Source organism: Diabrotica undecimpunctata, chromosome 6 (assembly GCF_040954645.1).
Source record: "Diabrotica undecimpunctata isolate CICGRU chromosome 6, icDiaUnde3, whole genome shotgun sequence".
Classification (NCBI taxonomy): Eukaryota; Metazoa; Arthropoda; class Insecta; order Coleoptera; family Chrysomelidae; genus Diabrotica; species Diabrotica undecimpunctata.
The window spans coordinates 142084195-142099948 of NC_092808.1; the positions used below are offsets into that span (position 1 = coordinate 142084195).

A 15754-nucleotide genomic window follows, 5' to 3' on the forward strand; every position below is an offset into this window, starting at 1 on the left:
TTTTCTAGATTTATTTTGTTATTTTGACAAGTATAAAAAAAAAATTATAGATCGATTTGAAAAAATTTGATGAATTTAATAATTATTTTTATAACTTTCTCAGAGGGTTTATATAGAATACTATGTAAAGATATTGGACTCTCTATTCCTGCTTTTATTAGTTCTAAATACAGATCCATATTTTTGTGTTTGTTTATGGGACATTCAAAGAAGATATGGATCACTGTTCCAATGGTTCCGCATTCACATATCGGTGTTTCCGTTTTACCTATTTTGTAGAGATAGCAAGGAGTTTTGCAATGTCCACTACGTAAACGATTAATATTTGTTATGATATTTCTGCCCATATACCCACATTTGGCATACCATGGTTTTATGGGGAAATCACAGTGCAATCTGCAATAGTTTGGATCTTTATCTTTAATTTTTGATCGAGATTCAAGTATGACGTTTTGAAATTTATTTGGATGAAGTTGTCAAACTCGATCGTGTTGTTATAGGGATTGAAAATTGCACTGAATGCAATTATCAGTCTAATGTTGACATGAGTGGGTGAAATTGTTCCACATGACACAAAATGACGAAATTTGAATGGTTGTTAGAACAGTCGAAAAATTATCATACTAATTATCTGCATCTAAAACAGGTCACATAATTTTCGTTAGTTTCTTTTTATTTTAAATTAAGGATAAGTAAATCAGTACTGTGTAAATTATTACAAACATACAATAGACTTTCTCCTAATAATCTACTGTAAGGGTGAAATACGAAAATCCAGTTAATTTTCGTACCGATTCGACCAGATCGCCTGAACCATAATTCCTTTGTCTTTTTTGATAAATCTAAATCTATTTTTCCACTCTTAGAAATGAAAGTATTATCCCTAGGTAACTATATGTTTCTTTGGTTTCGAATTCTTGTCCTTGAATTTTGATTGTTTTATACATAACACCATTCATCTTATCCTCTATTTTAATTGAATAGGTCATTTGTTTTTTGTTGATATTCTTGGCTTATATTTCCTGTTTTAGTTTATTAACAACAAATATTGTTGTTTATGACAAAATCTGTATCCTGCAATGATTTCCAGACCATCAGCTTAATGAACCATATTTTAAAGTTATTTCTAAAAATCATACATCAAAGGATATAGATATTATGCGAAGAAATAATTAGCCGTACACAGTTTGGTTTTCGGAACGCAGTGGGTACGAGAGAGGCTCTCTTTAGTTAGGGTTAGTTCAACAATGTAAGCTGATAAAGATATTAACAAATATTGGAATAAACATCTGTGATCTAAGAATTATAAGCAATGTTTACTGAAATTAAACATCTAACCGTACAGACACAGTGGAATCCGATAATATCAAAATCAAACGTGGGGCCCGACAGTGATGTATACCATCACCCTTGCTGTTGAACATATACTCTTAGGAAATCTTTCAAGAAGCAGTAGAGGATGTTGAAGCCAGAATTCGAATTAACGGAGAATGTATCAATAACATCAGATACGCGGATGACACGGTGGTATTCGCTGACAGTTATGAAGCCCTGCAGAAGTTCATGAATAGAATCACAGAAGTGAGTTACGAGATATGGACTTTCACTGAACATTAAGAAAACAAAATTATGATGATCTCTAAGAAGAAACAGCAAATTAAAAGAATCAATGTAAATGGTCAACCAATAGAAAGAGTAAAAACATACACCTACCTTGGTACGAACGTCAATGAAAATTGTGACCATTTCCTAGAAATAAAATGTAGGATAGAGAAAGCAAAAGCTGCATTTCAAACAATGGCTAAGCTATTCAAATGCCATGATTTATCAGTACGCATAAAAATCAGGTTACTACGATGTTATATCTTTCCTGTACTGTTGTACGGAGTTGAGTCGTGGACTCTCACAGACCTGCAAGAAAATTGAGGCTTTCGAAATGTGGCTTTATCGTCGAATCCTGAAGATATCTTATACCGACCACGTTACTAACCAGGACGTTTTATTAAGAATGCCAAAAGTAAAAGAGTTGTTAACCACACTAAAAACAGCTAAAATCGAATACTTTCGTCACATCATGAGGAACAGCGAAAGATATGGGTTGCTGCAATTAATTCTGCAAGGAAAAGTAGAAGGAAAACGAGGACCAGGAAGGCGAAGGATTTCCTAGCTAAAAAATCTACGTACGTGGTTCAAAACAACAACCACAAACCTTTTCAGAGCAGCAGTTTGCAAAATACAGATTGCCATGATGGTCGCCAACATCCGAAACGGATAGGCACTACAAGAGGAAGAAGTTTGTTTATTGCTATTTTACAATATTCATTGCTTTGCTCTTCTTTCTGTATCTATTACTATGAGCATTCTATCTTTTGTATAAATAATCCAGTCTATTATTATATATTACATTTGTCTTCTATTTCTTGGTCCCAGAGTTTCCTACCAGTAGATCGTTATAATACAGAATTCTAGCATTGTTTTTTATTTTTTCTCTCTAGCATTATAATTTTCCATTATTATTATTTCTGTGTTAAGTACCTACCTATTTATTGCTCTATCTAAAGTTAGTTGTAGTTTTTCATACAATTCTATGGCTTTCTTTTTTATTCTTTCCTCTCCTGCATAAATTGTTATTATATTGACTCTTCCTTGCAATTGTAATTCTGCATTTTATTAGTTTGTTGTTCAACTCTCCTGTTAACATTATTCTTACTTCACCTTCGCTATACGTGGTGCTTTTATACCAGAACATTATGATATGTGTCTATTTGTTAGTTTTATCAGATCTTTATCTTCCTTTTTGGTCTAATTAATATTTGTATATTAAACAACGGCTCATTTCTTCTCCCAACTCTACGTCTTTTCCGCTTAGTGAGGGTATATTGCAGGCAGCTATTGTTATTTTTTCTTTCATTCTGTCTTTATTTTTAGTGTTTTTTTATTTATTTCTTTATAATTGGAAGATCCATCCAAGTCTGTGTTTTATGTCTCTATTTGATTGATCATTCTAGTTAAATTCTAGTTAGATAAATTTGTCATTTTGGTGTCCACGTCCATAGTTTTCCATCTATAATTATCTTTTTAGTCCATTTTTATATGTTTCCCGTTATTTTTATCTTCTCCGGCTAAATTATATATTGTTTATTATTGGCACAAATTTACTCCGTAAAACTGGTTGCATATTCTGTGGTAATAATATGCCATCGTTCCAAATTTGTAGATTTCTACTATTTCGTTTAATACTTTCGCTTCGGTAACTAATGTAATGTTGGTTATCTACTTATTGGTAGTTTTAAAAACACATTTTTTATTTATTGGTTGTCTACTTTTAAGGAATATTTGTTGCATGGAAGGTATGAACTATCTCTGGTATGAACCACATGAACTAATATGTTCGTGCCCTAGGTATACAAGGCCTGCTGTGTACTGTAAATAAAAAGATATGTTCTTGGTCTTCAGTTTTTTTAATAACACAACGCCTCTGTCTTATTCTTTCTATTAATGTAATTATTAATGTAAGTAAATGTGTACCTGTAATTTATTATTAAAAACATCAGTGTTTTTTAAGTCGGCCAATACTTATTGCCCTATTCGCGACTGATATATATATATATATATATTGTTACTATTCGACATTTTTCTGTTTTGAATGCATGTGTGAACTGGATATATATATATATATATATATATATATATATATATATATATATATATATATATATATATATATATATATATATATATATATATATATACCACTATATCTGCAAAATTATCGGTAAAAGTGTTGATAAATATACGCTAGACGTCCCAAATAGGTTCCCGAAGTTCTTCATCCTGTTGTTTAAATTGGCTCTACTTACCCCGGCTACTTTGGTGATGATTTTTTTCTTTGTGAAATGTATTTTATTAGTTACAACTAATCTTCTTTTGAGTGCCATGTTCTCCTGGAACGTTGACAACCAATTGCATAAACTTCATTTTATCTACTACAGCTAGGAATAGTGATCTGGTACTAACTCCGCGCCATTAACGCAGATTCTTAAGTTATGAGCTAAGTTTAGATAGAGACTCAGCCCTGTGGTGTATGACACGGACTCCTTGCCCAGGGATACGAGTTGAAGAGCATGCATAATGGCAGTAATGGCGGAGATGAAGATCATTGATACATCAAAACCTGCAGAAATAGCAACTTATCAATTTGAGGGATTCATAATAGCGAAGCAGCGTCTCATTCAGACTAGGCGCTTCAAACAGCTTCTGATCCAGAAATGGCGGCTGAAAAAACTCACCAACACATCTCGCCAGCGTCACATTTCGCCATGCTGACTGTCATATGTTGAAATGAAATATTAAATCTTTTTGAAATATTAAATATTAATTAAATATTATAGTTAACTATATTTAAATAATATGACAATTAGCCGATCCATAAAAATCATAATTTTATTTATTTATAATTTTCTAGTTTGTCATGAAAGCAAATCTTTTTATTAACTTTAAAATGTTTATTTTACTTTAAAAATTTTTAACAAAAAGTACCTTGTATCACAGGCTGATGTATTTCCTTTAAGAAAGTTCTTGGGATTGAATACGAATCAAAAACATTATCCCACACAAACTGCAAATGGTCTGGGATGATCCATGGAAACGCAAAATGGACAAATCTTGGGTGGTAAAACACGAATCGGGCTTCGGATTATCCTGGATTACAACAAAATACACTCTTCAAAACTCGGCTGCTCAATTCCTGCTTAAAACCACGTGGATCTCTCAAAATGTTGGAAACACTGCGTTACAAACTCCTCACATAGGACACAGCATAACAAATCGATAATTAACTAACTCAACAAAGACTGCCAAATAGCATCTTTAGCTCAAACTCACCTCTCAACTCAAAAAATGCCGGTTTTGAAGAACTACACGCCTAGAGCTTATAGCTTATCTCTCTTCTGAATCCAAACTCCAGACTTGCTTCTCCATTAACTGCTACTACACTACATCTGAATTTCCGATAACCAAAACAAATAACGAAAAACAATAAAGAATTTAAGAAAATCCGGACTAAACAATGAAACCGACTCCTATCATGGTTCATCGAAGAGTGATCTCATCCTTTTCTCCACGTCACTTTCTCACCAACCTAAGTGGAAGATTCATTTTTATTTGCTGCGTAATATCTAATAGGCGGAATAAAGATCAAAAGAAATACCAATCTGTGTTATATAAACAAACTAAAAATGTTCATATTATAGTTTTTGAACATATACCAGGTAAATCGAAATGCTACAATTGTGGTATATGTCTAGTGTGTTATAATGAAGTCGCTCTGAAGTATGAAAAGTTTCCTCCCTGTACAATCTTACATGAATAAGCACTAATATTTATATGTAAGTTTGTGGCTAAAGGTTCCAAATCAAAGCAAAAAGAACATTCGCTATCTACTTTTTTCTAATCCTATCCTATCGGCAAATAATTTCAAATGTTCTCATATTTTTTAGGTAGATTTAATCCAATTTACTCCAGTCGTCATAGACGAAAATGCCACTGAACCTCTAAAAATCATACAAACAAGCTGAATTTTGCCGAGAATGTCAATTTTAGGACGCTAAAAAATATACAAAAATGTTTCCCGCTTTTACCCCCGGGCTTTCCCCTAAAACCTCCACGTAGAGGTAGAAAACAGAAAAAAAAAAACAATTTACTAAAAATTTGTACGCCATAGAAAAAAATGTTTCAAATAAAAAATGTAGCTAAGATAATTTTGAACAAAAACGTTATTTAGCATTCTGTGTAGAATAAATCTTTCTCTCAGAAACAACGATTGAAGCGATCGGCGATTTTGAATGTCAGTTTCGCGCGCAAAATCAATGCTCAATAAAATTTGTATCAGTTCTACGGTAAAAATTCAATATCTTTTGATCCGAGTATTCCATTGACAAAAATTAAGATGCGTTTTAAAGGTAAAGATTGCGGCTTTCGTATGAAATTTTTGTATTTTGCCGCAAATAAACTCAGTTTTATAAAGGTGTTACATAAATAAACAAGGTATCGCTTCTATTGACCGTCCACTATAGAGTTTTCATAACTAAAACCTAATTTTTAAAACCTATAGCTTGAAATTTTAGGTTTGAGTTATGGCAACAAATGTGAGGCGTTTCAAATATGCTTAAGAGACGCTAAATTTAAACTTCCACATTACAAACGATCTAAAACATTTAAAACTGCTCTTTTTTAATTATATTAGTACGATTTTCAAAAAGCCCCAAGGAAACAGAACAAGAGGAAGGCCCCGTAAAAGATGGATAGACGACGTAGAGAGGGATCTTAAAACCATGAACATCAGGCAGTGGCGAAGGAAAGTATCCGACAGGGCAGAATGGAAGAACATTGTTAAGCAGGCCAAGACTCACAAAGGGTTGTAGCTCCATTAAGAAGACGTTTTTCAAAAGAACTTATGTTCTGCTATAAATTACACCCAAAACTGTCTTCTTGTAGGTATTTCCTGTGACGTGCAATTATTTGTAATGGCTTATTCTTCACAAAATGTGCTAATAAACATTTTTGTTCAAAATTATCTCAGCTACATTTTTTATTTGAAACATTATTTTCTACGGCGTATAGATTCTTCTTAAATCGATTTTTTTGCGTTTTTATCCACGTACGAGGGGAGTTTTAGGGGGAATCCTGGGGTTAAACTGGTAAACTTTGTTGCAACGTTTTTTGGGCCAATTGGAAAATTGATGTTCTCGACAAAATTCATCTTGTTTATATGATTTTTAGGGGTCAAATCTCTTGCGATGGACTAATTATATATAATAAAATATGACTAAAATACTTATCGGGAAATGATAGAACAAGGGTTGAACTTGAATTTAGGTCTTTGCTGAATTTAAAAAGAATGTTTTTTACTTGTGTTTTTGAGCATTGAAAATTGTTTTTATCAGTTTTAAATTATTTATAACTCGAAATCGATCAAGTTTACAGAAAAACTACAGGAGACCTATTTTGTTTAGAATGATCCAAAAAATTAAAAAAAAAATCGTTCGGTCATCAATCATTTTTATGTCAGGTAGAAACGACAATTATAAAGAAAATGTGAATTTTCGAAATTCATTAGAACCGTTGCATGACTGGTGGAAATACTAATTTTTAAAAATATATTTAATTTAACTAAATACATATTTAATGTTTTTTTATGCAGGGTATTTTATCATCAGTTTTATGAAATATTCTCAGAGTAACAGAACATTTTACCGAGAAGCTGAAGATTCACAGAAAACACTTTTCTAGTCCGCGGTGTAGACTGTTGATTAAAATGAGCGGATATTCTTAAGATGACCCACTAGGTAAGTACCCGGCCAACGCAGCAACGTCTTGTCTTGGGTACCGCTCGAATACGGTGGGTGCCTTCTACCTGTACCCCACTAGGTAGAAGGTGAGGTAAGGACACGCTGAAGCATTGGCAGTATCATAATACTATGAGAGAAACAGAACGCTGCTCGGTCGACGTACATTTTTCAATATAATTTCACTCAGTGATGTGATCTGTTTTCGACTTTTGATTCTTTTTATTTTGAACTTTAATTAGCGGGGTGTGTGACAAGATGACACGTCGGTACTTAGTGGTTTTCTTAGGTTTTGTGTTATTAGTGGCTGTGTCGGACGTTACGACTCAGGAATGTATACAGGGGAGTACAGCTGAAAGTTGTGGTTCATCGCCTACTGACAATGGTGAGATTTCTTTCTATTTTACGTATGAACAGACGTTGTAACGCTCTTTCACATGTCATTAAAGTATGTAGACACACTTGACAAGTCTAGCATGGCAAATAAGACATATTATGTACGTAAACATCTCTATTTGGAGCTGTTTTGTTGACATACAATATAATGCCATTCGTGAAAATTGCTCATCTATCAAATTTATACTATGATTTATATACATATTAGCCTTTAGTTATACATATTTTAAGGTAGCACATTAAAACTTTTGTACGTTTTTTTTATAAAAGTTATAATTGTATTAGGTACATCCATATTTGGTGTCTTAATAACAGGGTCTACCAATTTTTTAAAAACATCTGCATCTCACCTTTCTCGTCCCACTTTTAAATACTTTTAAATGGAAATAACTTTCTTTATACGTGCTCACATTGAAAATTACATTAACTCTTTATTATATGTATTACTATTAGGTGTAACCAAAATTATATGACAACTTAGAAGAACGATATTCTTGTAGCTAATTAATAAAAGTTTAAATCAAGGCTTTTATATTATATAGAAAATAAAAAAAAGAAAATATTATATAGAAGATAAAGAAAATTGATGTACAAAAAAAGAATTGTTTTGTTATTCTTTCACAGAAAATTCTTTGACAAAAATTATTCGATTATTATAGTAAAAGTTTCACTCCAGTGACTGATCTGTTTAATAATCAGTTTAGAAATAGTGAGTTGGAGGGCAACGGACCTTTGAGTCTACGCATTTCATCAATATCAAGTACATTTATGAGAATATAAAGGACCTAACGTCCTTTTAAATTTCGGGATGATATTTAGGATGATTTTATTAAGGAAAACGTATATTTTGGATGACCATCCAGGGATAGTAGGTACATTTTTCTAAAGCCTTTACATTTGGCAAAAACTAACAGTTTTTCTTGGGAAAATAGATTTCCAGTGAAATAAGCAAAATTTAACCATGTTCAAGACTTTGTACTAACCAGATATTTGACTATTTTTTTTTGTTAATATATACTCGTAACTATATTAAGAAAATATATACGTTTTCTGCACAAATGTTGGCGTTGTTTTTTAAGTATTAACAATTTGGTGCAAAAAATTCCATTTTTAATTTTTTTTTAATAAATTTGTTGCTCCAAAAACAGCAAAATATGCAAAATCCTTTATTGTTTATACTTTTTGTGAAAATTATGTTACACTTTTGTGATTAATACTCAAACTTCGAACTTTATATAGGTAATATATCAGGAACTAGATATCGTAAAATACATATACATGATAAGACATCTGAGATGGGTAGGGTATGTAATTCGGATGGAACAAACTGGCCAGCTAGAAAGATGCTCCTTGATAGACTCATTATTCAGAGATGAAGAGGAAGGCTTAGAACCAGGTTCGTTGATAACATCGATGAAGAAATGGGAAATATGGAAATACGTGCTTGGCAGATAAAGGCCATTAATAGGGACGACTTAAGAGGAGGCTAGGACTCACGTAAGGTTGTTGAGCCAGAATAGTGCTTAACAAAATTCGAAAGTTTCAGCTAGATGCATCAATTATTTTTAAAGTTATTTAAATTGTTTATCCCAGAGGTAATTTTTCTGTAATAATAAAATAAGACCGTATACCGCATGAAAGGTAAATACTTTTACTTTTAATGTACGTTGTGTCCCAAATTGGTATGTTTTGCAAGATATACCGAAACCTAAATGAGATTGCCCAATTAAATCATCAATAAGTACCCACATTAGCGAGATACAGGGCGAATATTCAAAATGACGAAAACGATAGGGTTGTATATCTTCTTTATTAAGAAAAATTTAAAAAAACTTTTGATAGATATATTATGGTAGGTTTCAGTGGCGTACAAGAAATTTTTTTAAGGGGTCTTACTAATCAAATATAATAGGTACCAACTTATTTTGTATCTATTTATACAATTTGTGCAAACACATGTTTTTAAGGTGTTGAATGTGCAAATAAAATATTTACAGTTGACGTAATGTTAAATGCACACACAACAACGCATCAATGGTAACGCAGTTTAACATTTTATTAAGAGGATATTAATGCCTTGACAGTTAAAATAAAACACTCGCAACAATGGTAACGCATTTTAACATTTTATTATGAGAAATCTAATCCATTGATAGTTTTATTTAGCAAATATAAAATCAGTAGGTACCTACCTAAATTGAAAGTAGAATAAATACTTATCTGCTTATTATTTGCTCAAAGTGAATTATTATTTTTGAAATGTTGATTTCATATTTTAGAAATATAATTGTCACAAATAATAACACACTATATTTATATTTATATATTTTATTACCTTTTTTGTTTCCATTTATAATTTTTTATTCGATATTATATTATTATATTAAATTTTTTTTATTATTGTTGTTCTGAAGCTATTTTCTTGTGGCATCTTAATGCAACTTACTATTTTTCTTGATAGTAATCCACAATTTTACTTTAAAATGAGTTTATTTTGATGTCGTTCACCAGAACTAAATCTTCCTGATTTTTTTATTTGGGAATTTTTAAAAAACAATGTGTGTGTGTGGTTGGGATATTGACTGCGAAATCTATGGTTTCATTCATTAAAAAACAATATTTATATAACTTACAATGAGGAAGAATTATTACAGAGCATTCATCAAGCATTTAGAAAAATAAAGCCAATGCATTATGTAAGCTTTGTAAGAAAAATGTGTCAATTATTATTATAACAAAATGGGGGGCATTTTGAACATTTATTATAATGTTCATATTTTTGTAAAATTAATTCTAGTTATGACGTCGTTTATTATTGTTGTTTGTATGTTTGTTAAAATTTTAATATTTTTTTAAAATTAATTCTAGTCGTTAAGTAGTTGTTGGTAAATTTGTTATTCCTATTCTTCAGTTGATTGATCTTATTTGCGGTAAATAAAACTGTGGACAATGTTAGAATGTGTTAATGAGTGTTTTTTCCAAGTGTCCAAGGTAATGTCAAATAAACAATTTATGTTTAGCGTAGCTTTAACAACTCTGAAAATAGATATATAACATGTCATAACAGGTGAAAGAAAATTTAAAATGTAAACGAAAAATGTCAAAATATCTAGAGTGTTCCATAAAAAAAATAGGTAGGTATTATATCTCCTGGGTAAGACCCCCCAAAAAAATTCTTGTACGCCACTGAAACCTACCATAATAGGTCTATCACAAATTCCAATAGTGTTTTTAAAAATGTTTCTAAATAAAGAAGATATTTACCTAAACCTCGTTTACCGTTTTCGGCATTTTCCAATAATCGCCCTGCCTCTCGCTAATGTGGGGAGCTATATTATTAGATTAGGCAATCGTTAATTTAACGAAAAAAAAAGTCATGACATCTTCAATCATTTTTGTTTGCTATCTCCTTTAGTTTTCGGCATACACTGCAAAACATACCAATTTGGTTCACCCTGTGCACTAAAAAATGTTAAAAACAATCATTTTTATAACCAAAAATCATTTTGTATAGTTAATGTTATAATTAACTTATAAACAATCATAATAACGGTTCAGAAACTGTTTTCTTGTAGCATGTCAAAGTTAAATATAGCATGTTTATGGTTGAAAAAATCAGAGGGTTGTGTTTTTACCCTAGGAATATCAAATTCTGACTGTTTTGTGTATTTCTTGTATTATATGTATGTATAATGTGTGTTTACGTAGATTGTATATTCGTGTATTGTGTGATGCATATGTATTTTGTAAAAATTATAGATAATATATCTCCAACTTCCTACTAATCCACTATTGTTGTTATATTATTGTTATTGACTTCTTCTTTTAGTCAACCAAAACCCTGCAACATTCTGCTGAATATGGGTTTGTTACACTTTTTTTTTTGATTAAGTAGGATGAGAGCTGCTTCTTTGATTTTTCTCTTTTTCATGTCTATTTCATGATGATTGCTGCATCTTGATGTATGTTTTGTGCTCCTTTATCCTAACACTTAATGGTCTTGCGGTTTCTCCCACATAGAAATTGTTTCATTCGTGATATATTATAGATGCAGTTCTTTGATCTTTCTTGTGTGTTATTGGTTGATTGTGTTGTTGCACTTATTTCCTATCCTTTTCAAGGATATACCACTCACATTATGCGTTTGTGCCATATTTATTACGTGAATTCATTTAATATTACTCTTACTTTGTTACTATTAGCATAAAACTTTCTGCCAGTTATATGTCCAGATCTAAACAGTCAAAAGCGAACGTCTTAACTGAAATATTTTGATAATGAGAAATGTTGTGCCGATTGGAAATTGTAATCCTTTTTAAGAAGCTTATTTGCTTCATAATATTAGTATTTGATGTCTTAACATTGGACAGCAAATAGAGAGAGTGACAAAATATAAATATCTGGGAGCTTACATCAACACAGAATTAGATTCAGACCCAGAGATCAGGATACGAATAGAAATGGCAAAGGCAGCGTTCTTAAAATTCAAGCAATTGCTGTGTGACAAAAATCTGAATACTGCGCTGAGACTGAGGTTTGTTGAATGTTACGTCTGATCCCAACTATTGTACGGGGTAGAAACATGGACGTTAAAAGCGCAAATAGTTTGAAGCCTTTGAACTTTGGATATATCAGAGAATGTTGAGAATTCAATGGACTGCCAGGGTCACCAATGAGGAAGTGCTGAGTGGACACATACTGAGGAATGATAAATATAGTCTTCTGCAGGTCATCCTGCAGCGTAGAGTCGATGGCAAAAAGGGAATAAGTAGAAAGAGGAAGGCATGACTGCGAAATATTCGAGACTGGACAAACATGACTTTAAACGAATTATTGCACGTTGCAAAAGACATAGAAACTTTTAGAAATGTGGTCGCCAACCTCCGTTAATGGGGACGGCGTAGGAAGAAGATGTCTTAACAGATTATGTAGGTACCCACAATATTGGTTTTATAAAATTTCTGCAACATTTGAAAAAACATTTTTAAATGTCATTAGTTTATAACATTCCTTTGGCGATTATTAAACAGAGTATAAATATAACAAGATATTGTTTACGGATATTTTTGGACAATTTGAGTTAGCCAAAGTCTCGCAATCGGTGATTGCTATTACGACACATCCTACTTGTATACATTGTTTTAATGGTTGTCAAATATTGTTTTTTCCTCTAAATTTCCCATCGGAAACCTAAATATGCATCACTCTTTAACTTCTTATCGTCTATGTAACCAGCATTCTGTTTATAATTAGCTGTGGCAATTTGTCTCCCATAATATATTTAATCAATGCGGTTTTTATCAGAAACGTAGATTGGTGATTTTATGACAATATTTTGTATGTTGAGAACGGTTCGTTTCTGGGGAATTTCCAAACCTATAATCGACAGACGCGGAATAAGCCACGTCAATTGCAAAACAGAGATTGCACAGTTTGTTATATTTAGATTCAGTACAAATATATTATTATGTGTAGTTAAGTAATAAAATAAAACATAAAGGAGTTCAGTAACATTTGACATTGAAATAATAGAAAAGATTGAGGTGTAAATTTATATTGTAATACAATATGACGAGATGTAATTGAATTTAAAAAATGAAAATATTTGTAAAATGTCATGTCTTTTTCTTGTGGTGCTGTTATCTTTACAGAAGATTGGCTACAAGTTCGGCAAATAGATTACGGTTTTGAGCAATCCTTAAAAGTGATTGTGAATTTAAAGCGGTCCAGTCTTTCACATTTTTGTCTCTATTATTAATCCTAAAAAATTGTAGTGTATGGCTCCTTATATTATCCCTGGCTCTTTTCAATTAATTCTCCCTATTTATTTCTGTTATAGCTTTCGTTTTCCAATTTGTTCGAGTTCTCTCAATTGCGGTTTATAATTTCGGTTTTCAAGATTTCTGATCCTTCGTTGTTGTTTTCCAATCTTCTTGGTTCTTGTCGTATGCCATTAAAAAATATTTTGATATAGTTTTTCCATTCTTTCAGTTTATCTTCGGTTGATTCTAGCAATTTACCATCGGTGTTCAGCATGGTGTGTACGGTTGTTCTCTTGTTAGTAGCTCTGAACTCTTTTACCTTTTTATGTTAATTAACGAAATCGTGTCTTTTACAGTTTGTTTCCAGCCATTTCTCTTTGGTCTCGGTTATTTTTTTTCGAATTATTCTATTTATTCTTTTGTATTCTCCGTCCTTGTCATCTTTTCCTTTGGATTCTCTTTGTTTGTCCATTAATTGTATAATTTCTTCTGCTATCCATTCCTGTTTGTTAGTTCTGGGTGTTGCTTTTAGGTGTTTTTCTATTAAGTTGTTTATTTGCTCTTTAATAGTTTTCCAAAGGACGTTTGCGTCATCGGACTCGGTAATTTTATGATGGTCAATATTTCGTAAATTTTTGTTTAATTCTTTGTGTCTGTCGTTTTTCAATAATTGGATATCTAGTTTGTCTTGGAGTTTTTGTTTCTTTATTAGTTTCCATTTTGCGCGCACTATTACAACAACAAGATTATGATAGGAATTGCTGTGAGTTCCTGGATATATTGTTGCACTGATGATAGATAGAATAAAGTTTGTTTATAGCCTATTTAATCTCTGAGATTATGGGACTTTCTTTTCCTCTATGGTATTTCCAATTATAAAATAAATTTCCAAGTAAAGTCGTCCCAGGAACGCAACTCAACAATATTGGCAATATCATTTTAAAATCGTCTACTTTAAAATGTATAATGTATGTCTGAATTGTCAATATAAATGAGTCAGATAAAATTAAATAATTAGAAGAATTTTTCACCAAGTTAAAAAAAAACAAAATTTGTTTAATTTACTAATGTTTGTATTTTGAGAACAATTTCCGAAGTGGAAATTGAAACGTCAATAAACGTACTTTAACCTTTAATTGTGAATTATTCCCGTTTAAATAGTAATTACTTTAACATGCCACAAGAAAATAGCTTCAGAACAATATTCCAATTATACTATTAGAAATATGGTATTTCCAATTCTAGAAAACAAAAGTTTTCAGTGTTTTATTGCTAAACCTATTTTTAACTAAAATAGTGGTTAATTCCCACTTAAGACAGAAAATAACATAAACATGTTACAAGAGATAGGTTCAGAATCATAATCAAAATCAAATTATAAATATCGAAGTCCCATGATACTTCTCGTTCTTACCCTCCAAATTCTTAAGATTTTAAAATGTTACGTTTTATATTTATTTACTTAAAAAGAAAGTGAATGATTGTAATTTGTAATTAATATGACTGCAGTGTATGACAAACAAAAGAATTATTTAAAATTTTGGAGCGTAACATATGAGACCCATCAAAACAATAGTAACTATACTCGGGAACTGAACTCATTTATTAAAACAATTATAATTCTAACACTGTCTTACTCCACATACAAGAAGTTGTTATTTATATTTTAAGGTATGCAGCTAGAGTTTGCAGTATTGTTTACAATACTCTCCGTGCTCCGTACTTTTAAAGATATTTGAACCAATTTTATAATATATTATTTATATATATTATATATATTATATATATATTTATAGAACAAATTTTTCTCTCCGAACTAGAAAATTTCAAAATCATGATTTTTCAACTTCAAATACTTTTTGGAGCATTCACAAACCGACTATATAAGAAGTTCGTTGTTAAATAGGAATAAAAGAAGTTATTTGGAGCCAATTTAGGGCTTGATATAGCAAGAATACAACTGTTGGCGTTAAAACACCATCAGTATTTCGCTAATTTTTACGCAAATACTGGGGGACTTGTAATCTTGCAAAGTTAGTAAAAGTTAATGCAAAATTGATGTATTTAGTCAACTCGTTTTGTAAAAATAAAACGTATTAAGTACGTTTAGGTGCAGTTTTTATCTTTGGATAAGAGATATACCTAAAATTTGCACTAGCACTTACGAAAGGAAGATTCTGAGATCAATTAACAGTAGCAAAAGCTGTAAACGCTGTAGAAAGTTTTCTGTCAAACTGTAACAAATTTCTG

The 15754-nt window shown here is 31.3% G+C and overlaps 1 protein-coding gene across 2 annotated transcripts in view; it reads left to right on the forward strand.

The window, feature by feature from the left end:
• Nucleotides 1-7347: 7347 nt before the first annotated feature.
• The window catches only part of sas (stranded at second transmembrane protein), a 149439-nt gene continuing 141032 nt past the window's right edge, over nt 7348-15754 (forward strand). The window contains exon 1 of one of the 2 annotated variants that reach the window (XM_072535558.1): nt 7348-7731. In XM_072535558.1, the coding sequence (XP_072391659.1) occupies nt 7605-7731 (127 nt within the window). In that variant the 5' untranslated portion in view covers nt 7348-7604. The remainder of the gene's footprint in view (nt 7732-15754) is intronic. The other variant, XM_072535560.1, reaches the window with a different exon arrangement.